We start from the raw sequence: 23,357 nt of genomic DNA on the forward strand, positions 1-23,357 counted from the left end.
AACACAAGGGTTAAAGTGCGGCTTTTGGGGCCCCACAATTATCATCAGACATGAGGACTGAGCTGAGGGGAAAGATAAGCAAAGAAAGGGCTTTCACCGGCCAAAAAGATGAGACGAGATCAGATTTAGAGCTGAGCTGAGGTATAGTCTAGGTGGGAATGACACGGTGCGCGCACAACGAGAATGTTAGATTTCGTATGAGCCATCAATACCAGTTGTCTAACCTATAGCAATATTGTGTCACTCCAGCTCTTGGTCATTATACCACCCGTGGCAATTGAGAACCCTACAGCGGGCCAATCACAGCATGGTGGTCAGTACCAACACAATCCCTGCTAACCCCCGAGAGCATCCTTGGGACAGAATAGAGAGCCGACCTGAGGTAGGTAAACGAAATTGACCGACTTTAGATACCTATGGGCTCTCTATGCTAAACTCTACTCAGATACCGACCCAGATAAGTTACCTCAAGAGTTACCCTGTTGGATAACTACACAAAAGTACTTGCCACCTCATGATGGGTGGTCGTCTTTCGTGTTCCGTCATCTTTTCCACCGACCCAGCCCACCGTCGTGGAATCATCTTTACTTCTTCAGACTCTACCGGCGTTCAAAGAGTCTTGGGAGACAGTTCAGCAATATGCAGGGCAGTTCGATTGCCGGTTTAGTCATGTAGTTGGAGATTATATCATGGTTGCACTCAACAGTAGTCAGAAAAACGAGGTCGGCACCTATCAACATGACAAGTCTTGGTACCATGGAAAACCAACATTCTTCAAGATCCAATTTTGGGCGCCATACTTCTCTCCACCTGAAGATAACGCCCGTATTCCATGGCAATGGGTCCGTGATCATAATACCCGACACCCAGACATCGCGCCAGACACGAAGTCCGAGGATATGACAGTGGGGTACTTCCACTCCTTGGAAAGCGTGCTTTGTAGATTATGGTGGAAATGCATGTACGAGACGGATCGCTTGTGTAATACCGGACTAGCACAGCGGAGTTTGATATGCTCGTCTGTCGAGCACTTCTCGAAACTTGTCGGCCCACGATGGTATGCAGAACATGGACGACCCTATCAGCTCCCTTGGTACCTGCCACATTGGGAGGACCGGGAACGCGGAAGAGAGGACTTCTTACTTCTGCCCATTTCAGCCGGCATCGTCTTGAAGGAGTACGAAGGGACCAAGCACTTTCGACCGACAATACTGCTACCTACCGACATAACATGATGTGGTTGCTTAATGTCGTTGAATCCGTCCCCGATCTTTGTGAACGAACCCAGAAACAAATCCAATGGATGGACAAGGTTCTTGACAACAACGAGGGCCAATTCGCTCTTCGCAGTCATCTGCATGTCAAAGCTACAGCCACAGCTGAAAGAGATCAAGCCGATCCGCTTCTGCGATGTTTTCTATCACACGCAGAGCCTCCACAAAGGGTAGTTCGAAGTGATGAGTGCGCCTACAACACAGATGAAGGCGAAAAGAATGGTTGCTTCATAGCACTCGACGAGGATGGCCATTGAGACGATGAATCCTCTGGAGAGGCCGATTAAGACCTTCACATATCGTCTAGGGCACGTGCTCTTGACCTCCTACAGCGCCGAGTTGCCTGGGACTATGGAGCAAGAAGACAGGCTCAAAGCCGGCAAGCGAGGAAGACGATTATTACCCCGTCTTTCGACTCGATTTCGTTAGCATCGTCGGTCTACCGCGCCGGCCGATCTGCAGGCCCAGTCACGTCTTTGACAATATCACGATATCGTTTCGCCATTGGAGTGCCCCGTATAGTGCAAAGCACGTGCAGGGCATCTATTTCGACCTGAGCGGCCGTACCTTCCGCATTGCCACCGGTGCTACACGAGAAGCTTGGTTCATCGTCATGCATTCGAGCCAGAGGGCTGCTGGCGCCAACAACCCCCTGTCGACGACACGATACAACACATACAAGTCTGTAAAGGAAAATGAGCGGAGGCGTACGAGGTAGATACGTCACGATGACGCCTCAAGCGGCGACTTGTTCCCTACACCACCGATGACTGCTGAGGGTGTGGATTGATCACATGGATCACATCAGAGCCATGAAGCTTATTGCCATCCCATATCGAGCCATAAGTACTGGCACTATTGGGAGGTCATCGAATAAGGCAGTTGAGACCCAGAAGAGGCTTGCTTCCTCAAAATCAAGCTCAGGCTTGCAAACAAACAAATCATATCAAATCGAGTCTCTAATTTGATTCGATTTGGATACAAAAATGATCGATTCGGATCTATTGGATATTTGAACAACCCCACTTTTCTCCCAAAACGATATACATTGAGCTGCTCCTATCCGCTTGGAGCCAGCACCTTTGAGCCGTAGCCATCTGTCCTGCAAGGCTGAATATTCACCCCGGCTGGGACGACATCGTTGGAATTGAAAAGAGATCAATTATCATTTTAGAGAAGCCAATACTGTGGCTAGGCTACGTACTAATCCACTCCCTTCTCTCCCTCCCAGAAGCAAAAACATTGCCTTTGAGCAAGAACCTTCCCACAGATCTGTAATGACGCCTAATGACGCCGCTTCCCATCATCGATAATCGGGAACTCTTGTCATCTGAACATAGTCAGAGCAATAGATATCGGGTGGTGCGACAAGTAGTAGAATACCCCGCAGAAAGTCATCCATTTATGTCGTCGAAACCATCCCTTTTGCTTGTCGCGATGTAATTTTGACTTCTCTGCTATCAATCGGCATGAGCCTACTTGCTTGCTTGTCTGCTAGAAGCGGCTGGATACGTATTCTGGATGCCCCTCTGTTGGGGCAACTTCTTTGCAGATTGTCACAAGAAGCCCACCTTCTATTCAGCACTCGAGTCGTTTTGGTGCAGACAAGGGTGAAATGTGGCGATGATCACCGGGAACTAGCATGGGACCAAGATCTGTTGTAGGTTGAGCTGGTGGAAAGTATGTATCCATGCTGAGCTACTTTTGTGATGTTTTGGTCATTCGTAACCCCCCGCGTCCCCGTCCTCCAGCAGCCTTTCCCTACTCTTTCTTCCTCGCCACTCTGTCCCAAGACCACACTCAAACATCCAACGCTTTTTCTGTGCCTGGATCTATTAGGATCTTTTTTCTTTATTATACCTCCGCATTTGTTTGTGACAAAAAAAACCTACTCTCACTACAACTCTATTCAAAATGGCCGAGGAACAGAAGAACGTCGAGGTCCCTCAGGAGATCAAGCCCGAGACCACTCCCGCTCCCGTCAATGAGACCCCCACCGAGGCTCTCGCCACCGAGGACAAGCCCGCTGAGGAGAACAAGCCTACTGAGACTGAGAAGTCCAAGACTGAGAACAAGGAGATCAAGCCCATTGAGGAGGGCCATCTGGGCCACAAGGCTCATGACTTCAGCTTCCCCAGGTAAGCCCTTGCACGTGCGTCACGCCGCGACGTCGCATCACGATGCACATGTCCCGTTTGCTGACCTTGATTCCCCCACAGGAGCCTGATTGCCAGCAAGGAGTTCTTCTTCTTCGGCACCGACGCCTTCGAGCCCAAAGCGCTCACACAGTACCTTAAGACCGAGAAGTCGGCCGAGACTGCCCACAGCAACATCGCCTGGGCCTCTCACACCGGTCAGGGTCTCCTCTTCTTCGGCGACAAAATGAACCCATCCGGCATCATCAGCCTGGTAAGCTAAGCTCCCGCGGATCCACAAAAGAAAACCCTCTGCAGAGTGCATAGTTTATTCTAATGACGTGCCCCACAGGCCGACGCCACTGAGCCCGAGATAGATGCCTCCCACAAGTTCCATTTCACCTCCAAGGGCAATAAGCACAGCTTCAAGGCTGCCAACACTGCTGAACGTGACAACTGGGTCGCCCAGCTGAAACTCAAGATCGCTGAGGCTAAGGAGCTCGCTACCACCGTCACCGAGTCTGAGGCTTATAAGAAGACCATTGAGAGCTTCAAGCCTCCTCCTCCCAAGGAGGAGGCCAAGGCTGAGGAGGCCACCTTTACTCTCGCCACCGAGGGGACACCCAAGGAGGAGCTCAAGGAGGAGCTCAAGGAGGAGCGCATCACTCGAATGCTCCGGAAGCTGGAGGACAGGGTCGAGAGCCTAGAAAGCCAGCTGAAGGATATGAAGGATATGACTGCGAAGATGGATAATAAGATGGATTCATTAATCGGTATGTTCAAGGAATTCATGAAGGCATCTGCTGTCACTTCCGAGGCGACTAAGTAGTACTTTAGCAGCTGGTCCTGCCTTGTCTTTACACTGGCCCCTTGTTCAATGATTATGAGTTTGGTTATTGCTTCTCAGTCAGTGATATAATTGGATTGGAGGCAATATGGATTGGACTGGCTGGACTAAATTTGGGTTTCTCGAAGGATTGGACTGGATTGGGTTGATTGGTAACCAGCTCCAGAAGCTCCAAGGCAGCACTAGTCGCCCTTTCACCTACTGTACGTAAAGAAATGGAGCGTCCAATTGGGGACTTTAGTTGGTGTGTATGGTACTAGCGTAGGTCTATGTTACGACGTCTCAATAGGTAAATTACATAGCTATTCTAACTCGGTCATCAACTCGCTATTGCGCCCTTCCAGGGCTAGTATGCTCTTTTCCTACTTATCGGTACAGTAGATGCAATCTATAGTAGTTTTAATACAGCGCTTATATAGGCTTGCCGCCTTTGCACTGCACTTATCTTAAGCTACATAATTCTTATATAAAATCAATAACCGCATTCAGGGAGGTCTTACGCGCATCTTCTTCTTTCGATACGATTCGCAGGCCGTACGAGTTCCCGCTCGGGGGATCTTGATGTGGCCTGAAAGCGAAGACTGAGACTAGGAGCAAGAGATATCCTCCGTTAAACTCGATTCTGGTATAGTATTAGGAACCAGTGGCCGGTATTTACTTGACATAAGCAGCCTGGATGGGATTGCAGGCGTGCTAAGGCTTTCCACATGACGAGAAAGATATCATAAGTGACCCTGATTTGATTTTGCTCCGCCGAGTGAAGTAGTGTTGCCCCCTGGGGCGAGATCGTGTTGTTCAAGAGAGGTCCGGTCCAGAGGGGCGATATCTAATAAAGACTACGTGGCTGGAACGCCGGAGGTTACCCTCCGGTTTTGATGTCGATCCTCGTTTCCTGTTGCTGTTTGTCTCGCAGATGGGCGTTTATTGACTGGGAGGACAAGTCCGTCGATCAATAGCTTTCATCCAGTCTGTTCAGACTTCCCATCCGGCGTGATGACCATACTACTTTCACCCTCATTCGCCTCGAGTGCCAACTGATCATACTTCTTGGCCAGATTCTCCACTGTCTCCATCTGCCAATCCTCTTCCAGCATCACAATTGTCACCGGAAACGTCGATCTAACATATTGTGGGACCAGCGGTTGATCGTCCTTCCACGTCGTGTGTCGCCTCAGCGCGTCCATGTCTTCCTTCGTCATGCGGTCCCTTATCAGCCGGCACATGGCGGACGAGACGTATACGTGCTGGCCTTGGTCGTAGAGGCCTTTAACAGCGAGGAGAAGCGTTGCACGTAGGATTTTAAGAGTTTCCGTATCATCCGGGGATACTGAGTCCCTATTCATGTTCTCGATGGTCGTATTTGCTAGGATGGAGAGGAAATAGGTCAGGTATGTGTCGCCGTGCTCGAAGCTGTGGCGTAGGTAGTAGAGACGAAGTACAGTTTCGAGGCATCTTAAAGCGTATGCAACAGCTCTAGAATGTTGAGTGTTATTATTAAGTGCTTTAACACCTGTCGATAGGCGTGGCGGCTTCATCCCTTCTTGCACCATTTGAGCGACTTTAAAGAGCAGGACGCAGTACTCCATGCTGCCTATATGTCAACCTCGAGGCCCGCGCAATATAGTCTTATTGCTGTTTTGGAACTTACTGCATTATGAGCTGGCACGGTAGCACTGCCTTGTGCGACTTGATGGGTTCTGGGAGAGCAATGTACCAGTCGTCGAGTACCTTTTGTAAACGATCAAGTTCGCTTGATGGCAAACTCCGAGCTGTTTTTTGGCCCGTAAACATAATACAGGTAATGCCATTTGAAATACGGCGTAGTTCCGTTTGAGCTCGATAGACATATCCAAAGTGCATTGGTACCAGTGTCGAACTGGGCGGGTATCTTAACCAGAGTTCCCCATACCACGACGGTTCCTCGTCTAGGTCTGGCATAGGCGTCGCTGGAGGTCCTCTGATCAGGGAAGCCCTCATATTGTGGAAGGCCTGCAATCTATCGCCTATTCATCAGCCTTTCCCAGATTGTGTAGAACATAGAGTAAGAAGACCCACGATTGCCAGCGATACAGGGCCCAAGCAGTAAATACACGGGCAGTCTTCGTTCTCCCTTCCGTTTGCTCCGGTGCAAAAAGCTTCAGGCTCTGCGCCAATTGAACCGACTGAAGCAGATAAGATATGCCGACCTGATCCATCCCATTCATGGTATAGATGACATGCAACACCATTGCGGCGTGTAGAGTAGTGAGCTTGCACTTACCGCTCTCTAGCGCCCAGAGTCGTTTCGCCTCTGCGAGGAACCTGTAGCCCAGAGTTTCTGGTCTCCAGTACTGGGCACGGTGAGTGGCTTTACGATAACTATGCTGAGTAACGGATTAGCAAATCTACGTGTTATTGCGTTCTTGTGACCTACGCATGCCTCAGCTAGGACAGCGTTGACAAGTAAGGGAGAACAAAATCGAGTATCGCTGTCTCTCATGGCCTGGAGGAAGATGTCTTTCTGAAAACAAGTGTAATTTGCATAGTCATAGAGAAAGTATGCTCGCAAGAGTGCTCGCAGCAACTCATCGTCTGTCTCAACTGATGTCCACCTGGAAATTTGGATGTTCGGTATGTAAGGGTCCATCAGTTCTGCTATGTTATACGGCGTCATGTAGATGGTCTCAGGCTGGCTTGCCCAAGCCTCCGTTTGCTCTGCTGACTGCGGCAGAGCGTGAGACGTAATTTCGAATACTGTGGAGCCGAGATACGGGTTGTTCCGGTGATAATAGAGCAGCAGGCATGGAAGTGGAATAAGGGAAACTCATAATGAAGGCGTGTCCCTGGTGCCCATGCTGGTTGTAGCGGAAGGTCGCCGTCTTTCACCTGCCGCATGGTTGTGGCAACATCGGCGCCCTCGCGAAGTCTGCGGAGGATGCCCTGGACCTCTCGCTCCGGCAGATACGTCAAGAGGTAGCAGAGTTGTTCATAGATATTGGATTTTTCTCGTATCTCATCGTACTTCCGCTTTAGGTCCCAGCTTGCAGCCTGGTAATGGCATTGGACACCCCTGTTGATGCAACCCCTGCATTTCGGACGTTCGCCACAGCACTGCGTGGGAGAGATGGCGAGTTAGCGGGGCCGAACTTGTCAGATTTCTATCTAGAAGAAACATGAAAATGTGAAACTCTGCACGTGCCTTGACCTTTCGTTTCCGACACGATTCACAGGCGATCTTTGTCAGGTTGGCTCGAGGACGGAGATGGGATAGTAGAGATGGTCCCTGGTCGGAGCCAGAGCTGGTGCTCTCAGAAGTCGAAACTGGAAGTGGTACAAGTCTACGAAATCCGGGGACACTCGAAAGTATTCCGTTGTTGGCGAGAGATTGTAGTGGAGGGGAGGAGGACATTTGAGAGTGCGTAACACCATTGAGAGCAGTAGGGGACTAGGTAAAAATGCAACAATTTTATAGAAGTGAATCAACTCAATACTGTAATAACGAGCAGGGATTCGCCATCTTTATTTGCGTGATTGGTGATTGGGCGAAATAATGATACCCCACATCAACACCGACAGCCTCTCAGCGTAATGGAGCGGGGCGGTGTTGCAGGAAGTGACGTCAATATGCGCTCACGCCGCAGCGCTGTCGACCAACAGCAGAGGAAGAGAGCTCAACAATCAAGCCGAGGGGCTTCGACAAGATCCTTATCAAGGATACTCGAGGTAATGGTCCATTCGAGGACCTCGAATACATACAGCTCCCCCTCCTGCTGGAGACGGGCTGACGAAACACGTAAATCCAGGTTTATACTGCAATGCGGTCAATTTACATGCTATAATTAATATGAAAATACCTGTATATATCTGAGCATCTAAATAGATAACATCCTGGCTTTCTGCGATTAAATTATTCACTTCTGGATATATTATAACTAACCTACGCCGGTATGCTTCTCTACAGCAGTTCATGTGAAGCTCTGATTGGGGATTTTGTGCAGGCCATCCCTGTCAACTAAAGAACATCAAAAGCAGAGTCTCCAGTCAAATACCAGCTATCATCGCGTTTACTATACTTTATTAAGTAACAAAATCTATAACCAAAATCTGGGGCTGGTTTTACATATTTACGAGTTTTTAGATGTATCGTACCACTTGTCGCGGGTGAACTGGAGTTCGTCAGTTGCTCAATATCATGCTAGCGCCCTTTTATTTCCCACCTAAAGGAGTTGGTCGGTTGCCAAACGAGGTGGGGCATAACTGCTAGACGTCCGACGAATTAGACCACGGACCCTAACTCCGTCAGCAGTTAGCCAATGGGAGCCCACATCCTTGTACCTCCCGTCATGCAAGTTTACCCCCGCTCTGAATCAGCATCTCCGTCTTTCCTATTGTCGCAGGGTAGGCATTAGTAATCTAGCTGTATGCTTTAAGTAACTCTGCGGGATGGAATACCCCGCACAAGAGACAACTTAAGACATCAATCAACACATTTTGCTGCTGCTCATCATATTCACTCTACCTTTAAGCACGCTTAGTGCGACAGTTATGAGCCCGGAGACTCTTTCATTGCCTCTCTCCATCATGATCAGCATCTTCTCTGCCGCAAGCCAAGTCCATCGCCATCAGCGTCTTCTGCTATCAACTTCGTCGTAATGAGAGCTTTCTCTCAAATTGAAAATCTCCTCAGGGGAATCGGCACGAAGTTGAGCCGACTGACGCAATGCTGGTTTCCGGTTCATAGTCGGATGTATCAGATGAAGCGATATGAAACAGCAACTTGAAACCCGCAAAAGATTTTAACAGAGAAGACTCCTAAAATCTAACAATCATGATCTCTTTAATCAGCAAGAAGCTAACACATTAATCAGAAGTCAATTCAAAAAGGACGCTATCCTTTTCTTGACTAAATGTCACAAAATGTCGATCAAAGATCACAATCTCACCTTGCTTAACTCCCGCGAGGACTGGACCAACTGGATCAACTCTATTGAGGATCTTGCTGTGCGCAATGACGTCTGGAGCTACTGTGATCCAGAAGGGATTGAAAACTTAGTCTTAACGGCGACCAAACCATCGGACTCAGCAAGCAAGGACACGATCCAGAAATATCACAGCCTCCAGGCTATCTATGATAGCGAAAGGAAGAAATACGACAAGGTCTCTGATCGCATTGACCTCACAGTGTGTCAGGAGTTCAAGCAGCACTACCTCGGAATCCATGATGTCCGCGGCAAACTTATTGCGCTGGCTGATAGCATCCAACCCACTGCGAAAGACCAGAAGCAGAATGTTAGGACTGAGTTTGAAAAGCTTAAGAAGGGCCTTAGCAACACCAGTCTCGATAAATGGCTCAGCCGCTGGCCTGCTCTCGTTAACAACGCTAAACGTTACAAGATAGAGAACCTCAGCGAGTCGCAGATCTGTGATGCATTCATTGAATCATCTCGCGAAGTAAACCCACCGTTCTACAACTACATGAAGTCCAAGGAAGCTCAGGTTGAAAGCGAGAAAAACCTCGTCAAGGAGGCTGCAAAAACCATGGAGAAGATCTCAAATGCGTTTCTCACTGCGCTCAACGAGATTAATCCCGACCATGCCAGTAGCGGTTCCGCCACTGTCGCAAGTTTGACTGATTCTGAAGAGGAAGAAAACGGTGAAGATGACGATGTCACCATTGTTCAGAAAGCTCAGAATACAGTAAATAGAGCACTCAAGACCTTCCGCAAACTCAGTCCAACCCTCTCCGAGAAGAAGATTACTATCGGATTCTGTATTAAGCAGTTCAGGACAATGGCACCACCAAAGGAAAAAGCTATTAGAGGACGAGCAGCCCACGCCACTCTTCAAGGAAGAAAGCATAGCAATGATTCAGATTCGCAGAACGAAGAGGATCAGCCGCAACAGAAAAGACAGCGGACGGGGCATCCATCCTCGAACATGGGTTTCCGAAATTGCGTCTGCGGCATGTCCCACAAGTACACTGAGTGTTATTATCTTAATCCTTCGGGTGCGCCAGAGGGATGGACACCAATCGTTCAAATACAGTCGAAAATCATCACTACAGTCAAGGGAAGCAAACGCCTTAAAGAAAACATCGAAAGGAACCTCAAGAGAAGCAATATTGACTTGCCTAAGTTCTGGCCGTCAGATATTACAAAGAATCAACCCAAGCATCTAGCAGAGGACGAGACTTCAAGCACAGATAAATTTCTATCCAAATCAAGAGCCGCATTTGTTACGTCAAGGTTTGCGTTTGGCACAACCGCAAAAGACGAGTACGGTGATTGTTTCCGACTTGACAATTGTGCGGATACACATGTCTGCAATGACCTGTCTCGCTTCACTAATTACACACCACTCGATGATGAAACCATAGAGTTTGGCAACTCAGGCACGCACCTCACAGGCATAGGAAATGTCACGGTCCATGTCGACACTCCAACAGGCGCAGGTCTAATTCAACTCGAGAACGTTGCTTATGTCCCTGGATTCCATTGGAACCTCATCAATACGCACTCTCTCGAACAACAAGGACTTTATTTCAATACGAGGACTTGTTGGATGGAATATTCAGATGGATCAAATGCCTTTAAAGTAACTAAACATGGTGCTTTTCGAGTCGCCGAATCCCACATCAAGGACATTATATTCAGGGCTCAATCTCATAAAGAGGCAGCGCAATCCTTTGCAATGGCTACTAAATCGAGAACGCCTCAAGTTGCGACAGCTTCTATGGATACCTGGCATGCAAGGCTAGGCCATATTCGAAAGGAGGCTCTTGAACACATGCCTCAAGCAGTCGAGGGAGTCGCACTCGGGACTCGCAACTTCGAACGAAAGTCGGAACTCTGTCCTGAATGTCAACTCGGACAAGCGTATCAACAAATCTCCCGCATACCACCGTGGAGAGGATCTTACCCCTTCGAGAAGATACACCTTGATCTTATCGACATGGAGGAAGCATTCAACGCTGACTCCTGGGTCGCTCATTTCTATTGCGACTACTCAGCTTACCATATCACCTTTAACCTCCCAAACAAGAATCAAGATGAACTTCTTTCTATAACACAAGAGTTTCTAGCCATTACAAATGACAACTGGGGTTTCACTACGCGATACATCCAATCGGATGGCGAAAAGGGTCTGGGAAAGAGATGGAAGTATTTCATTGCAATGAATGGAATTACATTCAACTCATCTCCACCAGATACGCCAGATCAGAACGGTCTTGCCGAACGTTCTGGGGGGGTGATCATAGCTATCGCTCGCAAGCTTCGAATACAGGGAAATCTACCTCAGAAACTCTGGCCCTACATCGTTGCTCATGCTACTCGCCTCCTCAATCGCATCCCAGTTCAACGAAAACAATGGCAAACTCCATTTGAAATGGTTCATGGCCGAAAGCCCAACCTCTCTAATCTCAAAATCATTGGTTCGCTTGCCTACGTCTTAATCAAGAACAAGAAGGCCCGACCAGCCAAAGCGAAGTTACAAGAAAATGCAGTCATGGGATGGCTTGTCGGGTTGGACGCAACCAATATCTATAAAGTTTGGGTTCCACACCTTGATCGTGTAATTGTATCTCGGGATGTTCAAGTTGATGAGAAAGTCATGTACGATCCACAGCTTGCCACAACTCTTCCCGAATCGGGACAGACTCTCGCGATCACGATCAATGAAGTTGATCTCGAAGAAGAGGATATCGAGCCATTGTCTATCATGGAGAATACAGCAACTTCGGTTCCTGTTTCGATACAACCGGAAGCAGAACTATCCCGACCAGGATTGCTTCTTACACCACAAATCTCACCTGAACGATCAATAGCAGGAGAGATACAGGTTGCACCACCCGTAGATGAACCGCCAACATTGCCGCGGCCCACGAGTCCAGTAATTTTCCACCAAGCATCACCACGTCCTCAGACAACAATACAACTAGGATCACCCAGAAAGAAAAAGATAACGGACGCTTCAGTGCTCCAGAATCTCAGAACAACTTCTGGAAGGATTATCAAATTGTCACAGAAAGGACAAGATGCAATCGAAACATTCAAACCACGCCTTACTCGGCAACAAATCCATAAGCAAGCGCGAAGACACGCTCATGCTCTACGATTGGAACGCGCTAAGCTGGGACAGCAACTCGCCCACGCTTTCGCATCAGCACGTTCAATACGAACCCAACGAAAGGACTTGCCTCCACCTCCTGACTTTTGGCATCAATTGAAATGGCATCCTGAGAGACAAGGCTTCAAACGAGCCTCAGACGCCGAGATCAAGTCACTCAAGGAGAAAGGGACATTCGAGCTAGTCGATTACCCTGAAGGCAAACAAGTTCTACCACTCAAATGGGTCTTTACCTACAAACTGGACGATGCAGGTTACCTCATTCGTCACAAAGCTCGCATCTGTGTCAGAGGCGATCTCCAACACCACTCTGGTGAAGACATCTACGCAGCAACCGGTGCTTATCGAAGCTTCCGGATTCTGATGGCTCTCATCTGTGCGTTTGGGCTGATATGTCACCAAGTTGACTTCAAGAACGCCTTCGTTAACGCTGAAATGGACGAGGAGATCTACACCACATGCCCACCGGGATATGGTCAATCAGGAAAGGTCTGGAGACTGCTCAAAGCGCTCTACGGTCTGCGTAAGTCACCAAAGCTCTGGTTCAATGAGCTTGCATCGTTTCTTAAAGATCTGGGATTTCAACATTGCCCAGATGAACCCTGTATCCTCATTAATAATGAGACTCAACTCATTCTCTTTCTATACGTAGATGATCTTCTCATCATCGCGCAACCTGAATGCCTTCAACAAGTCAACAATTTCAAAGCAGCAGTACACAGCAAATACGAGATCAAAGATTTGGGCGAAGCAATCTCCTTCCTCAACATCAGAATCCTCCGAGACCTCAATGCTAAGAAGCTTTGGATCTGCCAAGATGGATATATCAACAAACTCGGTGTCAAGTTCGGGATCGATCAGTCAATGAGAACGGCAACGCCTCTCACTTCATCCTATCGTCCCCAATCTTTCGAAGGACAAGCCACTATACAACAGATCACAGAGATGCAAGAAAAGGTAGGATCGATTCTGTACGCAGCAGTAGTATCAAGACCAGATATCTCTTATGCAGCTAGCCAGTTAAGCCAGCACACAATGAACCCTTCACCTGAACACCTGCGGTATGCAAACCGAGTTCTCTCATATCTCCAGACCACACAGTACTATGCCATCGAGTTCTCAGGCTCTGTAGATAATGCTACAGAGGTAGAGCCAGGCGATGATGAAGTACTACAGCAGTCAAGCGACGCATCGTTCGCGGATGATCCAGAGACTCGAAAATCCACCCAGGGCTATCTCATGAAGTTGTTTAGCGGGGCGATCATGTGGCAGTCTTCGAAGCAGAAGACTGTAACCACGTCAACGACTGAAGCGGAACTGTTATCGCTGTCTCACACAGCGAGAGAGACTATAGCTCTATACCGACTGTTCGAACAGATACAGTTCGATCCACAACACCAACCACGCATCCTCTGTGACAATCAACAAACAGTAGGACTGGTCCAGAAAGAGCGACCACAACTAACATCAAAGTTAAAACATATCGATATCCACAACTTTTGGCTAAGACAGATCCATAAAGACGGCAAAATTACAGTTCAATGGGTTTCTACAACAGACATGCCTGCAGATGGCTTCACAAAACCCCTTTCAGCAGAAAAGCATTTTCATTTCGTGAAACAATTAGGTCTGGTTGATATCTCATCGCGGATTGATCCAGAATACGTTTCAGGAGAGGATATTGATCAAGATGATATACAGATCTCATCTGATACAGAGTGAAATCTGAGGGGGTGTGTCGCAGGGTAGGCATTAGTAATCTAGCTGTATGCTTTAAGTAACTCTGCGGGATGGAATACCCCGCACAAGAGACAACTTAAGACATCAATCAACACATTTTGCTGCTGCTCATCATATTCACTCTACCTTTAAGCACGCTTAGTGCGACACCTATCTAGCCTCTCTCTGATTCTCCCACGCTTTCGATGTTTTGGGGCCCAGCCGTTGAATAGCTGGAGGCCGTAGCCTTGCATATATTTCAATGCCGCAACCCGTCACTAACGTCAAATATGATGGCAAACAGAACTTCCAATTTCTCAGATTCCTCGACCTTGTCAACACAGGAATCAAGTCAGGGGACTGATCTCCGACCTTTGCTCCCAGCTCCGCGCTCTCATCCGGCAGTGACCCATGCCGGGCATCGAACAGCTTCCTTAGCACGAAGAAGAGTTTCTACATCTTTAGCTTGCGAGTCCTGTCGACGACGGAAAAGCAAGGTATGCCACTACCAAACTCTGTCTCTTAGCCCTCAGGAAGTAGCCCTTCTCTTGGAGGTTCATATAAACGTGGGTTGAATGGTTTGCATAGTGCAACGGTGCTCGGCCGACATGTTCTCAGTGTCGAGCAAAGCACATCGATTGTGTTTACCGGCAAACATCTGAGGGTAATTTTAGGGAGAGGTTAGAAGCGCTTGAAGTGTCGCATCCTGCTGCCGTTGTCTATCGTGCTATACAGACTCGGCCAGAGGCCGAAGTCCACGAGATTGTCCGTCGCATTCGAGCCGGTGCTGAGGCCGAGGCTATCGCGCGTCAACTCAGCACAGCCGATCTCCTTCTTCAAGTTCACCTGGACCCGAAACCAGGTGTCGCTATCAGTTTCTTTAATCACCCCTGAAGCCCTTATACTTCCAAACTCCGACGAACCTTTTATACACTCCTTGATTCACGAGCGGAATGAAAACGATCACGCCGGCAATCTCAGTGTCCCCGGGCTGTCGGAATCCGAAGAAAATTATAAAGCCCAGTACTTGAGGCCGGTTCACGCAGCCTCTATTGCCGACCCTAGAATAGGTGAAGTTGTTCCTTCAAAGTGGACTACTTGGGTAGGGCCTAGAGACCGGCCCCCCTTTGCCTTACCCTATCCACCCATGGTGCCAGAGGGTCAGGCACCGGGGGTAGCCTGACCAGGCAAAGGGTCGGTTGACTGAGGAAAAGAAAGATACCTTATTTAATAAGAGATAGCTTAATAAAAGAAAATATCTAGATTTTAAAAAACCATGTGATATTCACGGAGAAATTTGGACACAGAGATACCTTCTATCTCATACTAATTGCTATGGAAATATATGTATTTTTATTCCCCAGTCAGCCGACCCTTTTCCCTATCACCGTACCCCCCGTGCTATAGGCACGGTCACTGGTGACTTGATGAATAGTACGGGGTCGGCCGATCTCTAGGCCCTACCCAAGTACGTGTTTTGCGTTCGCTCGCGTGGTGGAAACACCTAGTTCAGAATTAACGTCGCTCCCTGACGAGAAGCATCTGTAATCCGCGATTCGCCGGTAACCCGCTATGGCAGCACAACAACAGTCGTTAGAATCGCTTCTGGGAATTAGTGGCCAGCGCAAATCACTCAAGCGGCAGCTTGACGCTGCGTCCATCAAGACTGAAGCTGGAAGAACGACCCTCGCCGACCTCCCAACTGTCCAGATCGGCTGCAAGAAATATATACCAGAAGAATAAATTGCCAATAAGAATCGCAAAGGTCGAAGGAGTTAGATCCAAGCCCATGGCTTCTTTCTTACAGAAGTCAGTCCTGATTTACGGACGTTGCAGACCTACTGGGTACCGGTATGCTCGAAATGTGATAAACGAGGCAAAAGCTCATTATTCGTCGCCACAAATACAACATCGCCAATTGAGCACCTCCGAAGGTAAATGGTATCTATACGAGCCTGATCTTTATCCCTTCTCCATTGTCTTACGGGATGTAGGTCTCATATGATCACCGAGGCGGATAACAATGCAGATAAAGATTCGTATTCGTCTCGCGCTGACATTCACCTAGCCTCGAAGCGGCGTTGCTTGGAGTCTCCTACTGCAAGATCGAATGTCAATAAAGCGAAAGAGTTGACGGTCGGCTGGATCGTTACTGCCAATCTTCCATTCACGGCGCCATCGAATCCGTACTTGCGCCGAATGCTCGATTTACATGATGCATTATTAGCAAAAGAGGTACCGTGGAGTCGGCAGTCAGTGCGTGATACTATGCGGAAATTATTCGAGGTAAAGAAGGGAGTAATATCAAGTCAATTGCAGAAGGCGGTCACAAGGATTAGCTTTAGGTTTGACCTATGGACTTCCAAACCAGTATGCTTTCCTTGGCCTCCACGCCCACTATCTCGACGCCTCCTATCAAGTCCAATCGCGACTCCTTGCTCTACGCCGTGTATGGGGACCTCATTCCGGAGACAACCAAGCAGCGACAATATATGATATCTTGGGCGAGTATGGGATACGAGATAGGACTGGCGCGGATGTCTGCGATAAAGCCTCATCCAATGATACATGCTCGGCGAGCCTCTATCGTCAGGCAAGCTTATTTATGACATGACTTATCTAGAAAAAGCCTTGGAACAGAAAATACAATAAAATTAAGGCAAGACACGCTTTACAGGAAGCGCATCTTCATTAAACTGTGAGTTGGCGGGTGGGCGAGCTGGAAGAGTCGTTTCGCGACGGCGGCGCAATGGTGTAATTTCGTATCCTTGAAGTCGTGATGGTAATCGTGACTGCCGTGAGGGTCGCTCCCGGATTTGTCCGACTGTCGGTTGCCGCGAAAGTGTTGGTGTCACACCCATGGCCGGTCCAGCTTCCTCCCCCTGGGTTGTATACCTTTCTTCCGCAGCCGGATCAGCAGTTTGATCCTCATAGAGAACCCTCCAGTCTTCGAGATGTTCTAGGACAAACTCCATTCCTGTCATGACTTCCCAGAGCCGGCCGTGACCCCCGCTTGTACCCCATCCCTGTGTTCTCATCGTCATATTGTAGACCGGCTCCAAGATATGACTAACTTCCCTGAGGACCTTCCAGTCATCAGACGTCAGAACATCAGCCGTGGGAACCCTTTTTGAGGCGTCTGCTTCTAGCCCTAACTCCTGAATGAAGCTGTTGAGCTCAGACTGCTTGACTAAGGCACGCTCAATCATCATGTAAGTCGAGTTCCATCTCGTAGCGTTGTTCTGTATGACTTCGAGCTCGGCAGTTGATTCTTCTGCAAGCTTATATGTGTCTACCTCCTCCTGCTCCCTTGCATGTGCTTTGAAAGCTTCGGTGCGTTGCGGAGAGGCTCGGATGAACTTGACGATATTGTGAAGCTTCCCAACCGGACCCTTGGCTCGCCAGTGTTCGAGGTCTTCTTCAACCCGCTCTAACATGTCATAAGCCTCAGACTGAAATTCGAAAGAAGCTGCATCATCGCCGTAGAGGAAGGCTTGAGCAACAAGGTTTAGAATATGACCGAAACATCGCATCCTTCGTGCCTCCGTGTCCGCTCGAGTTATCGAGGCATCGAGAGTTGTGTAGAGGTTTCGCAAGCAAACATCATTACTGGCCGCATTATCACAGATCGAGACCCCGAGCTTACCATCGATACCCCAATCACGGACCACGTTCCTTATGGTGTAAGCGATGTTCTCGCCGGCGTGAGATCCGATCTGCCTCTTGAAAGCCAGCAGCCGGCTTTGATGTAAGTGTCTCCGATCGATAAAGTGACCAAAAATGGAAATAAAAGCTAATCTGTTGGGAGAGGTCCAGAGGTCGATGTATCTGGGTAACAGTATTATTGAGTTCCTCCTTGATAGCCGCTTTCTTTGAAACGAGTATGTCCTCTAGATCTTTCTTAGTTGCAGTTCGACCCCAGGGCACCTGAGCATAAAGATCAGAGTCCAGCTGACGGAACAGCTCCTGCAGATAGGTACTCTCAAAGGTAGTAAAGGGGAGATTAGAATCAACGATATAACCAACAGAGAGCTCTCTAATCCGTGCCATCTTTGCTCGAGGAAGAAGGAAGGAAGAAGAGGCGGGCCGTTTCTTGGATGCATTTCTCTGGAGATCGATAACTGAAGAGTCACCAGATGAACCCGCTTCAAAGGTCTCGGTGATCCCATGAGCTCTAAGAACCGTTAGTGATAGCCCGGAAATGAGAAGTACCACGAACTTGAAAAGATGAGCTGATGCCGATGATGTCGACTGAGCATTAAAAAATCGCGGTGCATTCTTATCATCGCAGAGCCGGCAACACCAGATATCCCCACTGGACGTATTATCTTTCCTCAACTCTGCTAGGAACCAGCCATGGTTTCCAATCCAGCTTCGCCTGCCCCTACTTTTCCTCTTATCTAAGAGGCTTGCAATAACTCAGACCTGCGTATATCGATATCCACCGAAATTCTGGCCCTTATATCGATATCCAGGTAGATATCCATACAGCCACATAGCCACTTTAGCAAGGTTGATATCCAGATAAACCACATATAATTCTTGTAGGCTAGAAGAAAGAACAAGAAAGTACCCTAATCTAGAAAGTCCTCTGCCTCTGTTTCAACGCTAAATTCAACAGCAACGCTGGAAATAACGCCCCTGCCACCGTGAGACTTGGGTACAATGATACCCTCGCGCATCCAGTTGCCCACACACTCAACCTTCGCCAGGTTCTCGCAGGTCATGCTCTCTCTATCCCATGATAGCGTACGCCGCGCCGATGAGAAGTTAGACTCAACATCAGATGATTCAGGAGGGATTGAGAGGATATCAATTGCCATGCGGGATAACCGCGGATATGCTTTCCTTTGATCTCGATGTAGCCACCACTGGAGAGGAGAGCCAGTTATTCGGGTCGGTGGTGCATCAATAAAGATTTCGAAGTCATCGGCGTCGTCTAAGATAGGACCAGTAACAGCAATATCGCTCAACAACTCATCCAGCTCGTTGTGCTGCCTCCCAGAGGAAGAGGACACATCTAGAGGCACCCGCAAGGATTCTGGGATTGGCGCGGCATTATATTCATCTAGCCAAATTTGCTGGGCAGCAGCAATAGCAGGCGCGTGCCAGGATTCTTGCCAATTCCGCTCAATGTATTTTCTTCGTTTCGAGGGATCGAGAAGGAGTGCGGCGGCATATACAGGTGTCTGGTCTGATAAGGTGTAGTACTTATTAAGTACAAACCAGCCCATATCGATGCAGTGTACCATGTGGGGATCATGGTTTTCCTTTGAACTATAAAGCTCCTAAATAAGACAATTAGTTAGCCGATCAATTAGATAAAAGAAAAAACATCGCCACCGACCTTATACTTCTCGTACTGTCGCAATAAAACATCCATTATCGAGAGTGATTGGGAGAGTGTAGATCGCGCCCCTTCGGCCAACAACGTAGTTGAGGCAAACGGCTGTAGGAAACGATGCGTCCGTTCAATAAACTCCCACTCTGAAGCTAGCAGGATATCGTCTTGAAGCTCTCTATCATGTTCAATTAGGAACTGTTTTACACGGGATTGGTAACGCAGAAAATTATCCAACAATCGATACCATGAAATCCAGCGTGTGGCATTATCTATACCTAGTCGGAGCTTTATTTCATCGTCCCATATAGCCGTATGAAGCGTAGATTTACGTATCCAGACAGCGATGTTGTGTACTTTCCGTAGGGGCACGATATGCTGCCATCCAGTGAAGTTCTCAAGTATACGATTGCCTCTTCGCAAAGCTCTTCTTCTCTGATGGGCTTCATCTGTTCTTGTTGTCTGTCCGGCGTCGTGCAAGGTGTCGTAGAACTGTGCAAACAACTGATCGTTTGAGGTATCATCGGTGGCATCAAGAGCGGCGATTAGTGCCTCTTTCGAAGACGCGAGAAGAAATGCTTGGAGGGATAGGTTAATAATGTGGGCGACGCAGCGGATACGGCGCTTAGAGGGATCAAACGTCAACTAGCAACCAATTAATCCTAATCCAGAGATAAGGGAAGGGCTATCGTACCCCATAGTCTTCTCGTAACCGCCGTGAGAGATAAGACAAGCAGGTATCATTTGAAGTGGCATTATCCCCTACATGGTAGCCCACTTTAGAAGCAATGCCGTACTTTGCCAGTGTATCGATAATTAGAGATGCCTGGGTTTCACCACTATGGCTATAACGACATTCCGGCATCGCTAGCAGTGCCCTTTGTGGCCGATGATCCTGATCAACCCATCGCGCAGAGATGGCGAGTATCCCATGGCGATGTGGCGATGTCCAGAGATCAGAGAGGATATGGACCTTTGAGATGGAAGCTTGAAGAGTTGCCATGAGCTGAGAAGAATATAACTCATATGTGGCATCAATCAGTCGCATTAGAGCACTTCGGTTGGTCACTAAAAGGTCCTCTATAGCAGGATTAGCTGCTAGCATAATCTCTTGCATCTCATCCCAGTTAATTGCTGAGAAGGCAAGCCGGCGGCGTGTGATTAGGCTGATTATCGCATCTAAATACCGATCGCGGTCGAACATACGGCGGAGAGAGACATCCGAGTAACGAGAGGGAAAGAAAGCATCAATCCGAGGGCGTGTGGCTTCCCTTTCATCATCTAGAACATCAGAACTGCCCCCAATGAGCGTGCGATCGAGGGAAGAGATAATATCGGCATGGCACCGCGGGGCGTGATGCCATGCGTTGTCCCGCTTCCGATTCGCCTAGGGCTTATCGGCAGGGCAATGGAGACATCGATACATCACCATACCCCTGGATTTGCGCTTACGTGACCCGCCGGTGGTGTTCTGGGTGTCCTCATCAGGATATGTTGCTTTGAAGAAGAGGGAAAAGTCCAGAGACGTCCCAGTAATGGGCTGGTCCGAAATCGAGGGCGTAGAGGCGGCGGTGGTCTGAGATGATGCCATGGTCGATAAATCACCTGGATAAGCTAATTATGCTAGAATACCTAGGGCCGTTTGAACGAGTACTGAGATGGTGGTGCTGATGTTGAAATTGAGAGAAGTTGTCAGACAACTGGCTCCACAGGGATCATTGATGGCACCCGTCAATTGATGAGAGTTATCTAAAGAACAAAAGAAATCGAACAGCCATGTGTTTGGGAACAACTATTTGAGCTCATGTTAGGATTATGCGACAGGCCAGATGTGAAAGCGGATACGCGACCCCAAGGTACGCCCCGTGTTTCATATGCAGTCGCACGAACCTAGTGGTGATATGCGACAGAAGCCTTTGCATCATCTAATCGATTGACAAGATCTTTTCAGCCAATCAGAGAGCGGTATTTAGGTGGATATCAATCTCGATATCAATTTAAGAGGCAGAGAGTTATATCGATATCGATATATCCAGATAGCACAGTTGATATCGATATATCATATCCAAATACGCAGGTCTGCTTGGCCCTGGTCAGGAGCCGCCATCTGAGAACTGCGATGTTGAAGAGGAACTGTACATAGTAAGCGATCCAGTTCATCAAGGGAGTATATTACCAATTTACCTTTCAGAGGCGTGGACGGGTAGCCGTTGGCCTCTATTGATGACTGTTCTGTCGCATCAGGCGCCTCAGACTTTGACCTGTCTACTTCTCGTTCTGGCGAACGTTTTTCTGCCCGAGTCTTAAGAAACTTGCGAACCGACCGTATGTGAGGAACAAGTGAGTTCTTGTTGTTCGCATCGAACTGCCTCAAATCTCTTGCAGAGACCCAGCCGACGGCGCTCTTGGCGGGAAAGTCTTGGCCATCAAAGTACATTACGGGGAACTCTCGCTCCATGACCAGAGGCTCGCCGTCGTTAAATCCCTCCGCCCAGGAAAAGCCATGTTGCTTATCGCAGTAGCACCTAGGGAGAACCTCTGCTAAGCCAAGACTTTCTATCGAACCTGAAATGCCGACGCTTTCGAGATCTTGCATCGGAAGTAGGAGTACAGCGAACCAGTCCTTGGACTTTTCCCAAAATGCGAGATAGATGCTGCCGGCATCCGGGTTTGTGATGCCCTCAAAGTCTTCGTCCGTGGTAGATCTCTTGTCGCCTTGTCGCCTGTGGCTATGCCGTGTTCGTCTTCGCAAAGACCTCACAGCTGGACAAGAGACAAGAGAATTGCTGAGTTTGGTACGAGGGTCATCTTTCTCAACCTGACGTCGTTTCCTTCCCATGGATTCTGGCGATGTTCTCCTTCGTTTGTACTATGACAGTCAGTAGGCAAGCATGAATATGGGTGATGGATTGGGCGCTTACGCTGACGGGAGTGGTCGTCGGACTTGTGTGCCTGTTTTCGGGCATTCCTTTAGGTACGCACGCCTCTTTGGCGCCGATCGCTTGGGGAGTTGCATCGTGTGGCTGACAAGTAACGACTGCATTGTTTGAGTCTTGCCGGTCAGAATTCTCGCTCGAGATGCTCCGTAGAAACGACTCTATTTTCGTAGGCCCAATAATTTCCAAGAGTTCATAGCGGAGCGCGTCTGCAAATTCTTGTAATGCCCGGTTGTACGCCTTCTCCTCGTCCTGCACGCCAGCCTCGTATTTTATTTCCAGCTCTTTTAATTGCCCCCCTAACTTCACGATACTGTCTTGGAGACTTAGTTTTTCTGGCGCTGGGGCTAGTTCCAAGCTTGTCCATAATTGAGCGATGCGGCCCCGGATTTCGTCCGTCTTCTCTTTATAAATTTCAGCCGGAGATCTGACGCTTGATAGCTTGAAAGCATATCGAGCAACTACCTCTTCGATCTTCTCAAATTGTTGCAGAAATTCTGTAGGTGCCATTTCGTGGAGCGTTCGAGGACGTAGATCAATAAGTGTAACGGTTGAGTCTTGGGAGTGCAAGAAGCGTTTGAGGTGATAGCTAGCCGTCCAGCTACGGCTCTACGGTCGCGCTGTGGCGGTGTGTTAGCACAGTAAAATACAGTCTTGTTTTTACGTAAGATCAACGTAGCGCGTGATTAGGAATGAAGAGGGATGTCGATTGTTATCGTAGGATGTTCAATTAAAAAGCTCGAGACGCGTCAAAATTGACCAACAATCAATGGTCATAAGTCACATGACAACGTTGCTGTTGGCTGTCACACCTCAAAAGGGTCAACAGAAATAACGCCCAGATTTTGCCCAAGGCAGAGGGGCCGTAACTGCGCCAGATCATATCTCTCTCGAATGCTCAGCCTTTTTTTCGCCCCTTCTCTTTTTCTTTCTTTTTGGCTCGCTGACCCTGTATACAACACGTTATGCATCATTTTGTAGGTGAATACTTGTTTGTTG

General features: G+C 48.4%; 4 protein-coding genes across 4 annotated transcripts; 2 read left to right on the forward strand and 2 right to left on the reverse strand.

The window, feature by feature from the left end:
- Positions 1-1,887: 1,887 nt before the first annotated feature.
- Positions 1,888-1,992, forward strand: FOXG_19268 (uncharacterized protein; the record flags this gene model as incomplete). The annotated part of the gene is made up of 1 exon (XM_018399464.1): positions 1,888-1,992. The coding sequence occupies one exon, from the start codon at positions 1,888-1,890 to the stop codon at positions 1,990-1,992; it is 105 nt and encodes a 34-aa protein (XP_018242378.1).
- A 1,196-nt stretch (positions 1,993-3,188) lies between these two features.
- On the forward strand, positions 3,189-4,238 carry FOXG_06468 (uncharacterized protein; the record flags this gene model as incomplete). The annotated part of the gene is made up of 3 exons (XM_018385162.1): positions 3,189-3,412; positions 3,494-3,683; positions 3,762-4,238. 3 exons carry the CDS (start codon positions 3,189-3,191, stop codon positions 4,236-4,238), a joined length of 891 nt encoding a protein of 296 aa, XP_018242379.1.
- A 14,417-nt stretch (positions 4,239-18,655) lies between these two features.
- Positions 18,656-21,013, reverse strand: FOXG_19269 (uncharacterized protein; the record flags this gene model as incomplete). Its single annotated transcript, XM_018399465.1, has 4 exons — positions 18,656-19,369; positions 19,429-20,067; positions 20,117-20,703; positions 20,875-21,013. 4 exons carry the CDS (start codon positions 21,011-21,013, stop codon positions 18,656-18,658), a joined length of 2,079 nt encoding a protein of 692 aa, XP_018242380.1.
- A 468-nt stretch (positions 21,014-21,481) lies between these two features.
- Positions 21,482-22,868, reverse strand: FOXG_06471 (uncharacterized protein; the record flags this gene model as incomplete). The annotated part of the gene is made up of 3 exons (XM_018385163.1): positions 21,482-21,555; positions 21,607-22,291; positions 22,344-22,868. 3 exons carry the CDS (start codon positions 22,866-22,868, stop codon positions 21,482-21,484), a joined length of 1,284 nt encoding a protein of 427 aa, XP_018242381.1.
- Positions 22,869-23,357: the final 489 nt, after the last annotated feature.

The sequence above is a fragment of the Fusarium oxysporum genome, chromosome 3 (genome assembly GCF_000149955.1).
Source record: "Fusarium oxysporum f. sp. lycopersici 4287 chromosome 3, whole genome shotgun sequence".
Lineage (NCBI taxonomy): Eukaryota > Fungi > Ascomycota > Sordariomycetes > Hypocreales > Nectriaceae > Fusarium > Fusarium oxysporum.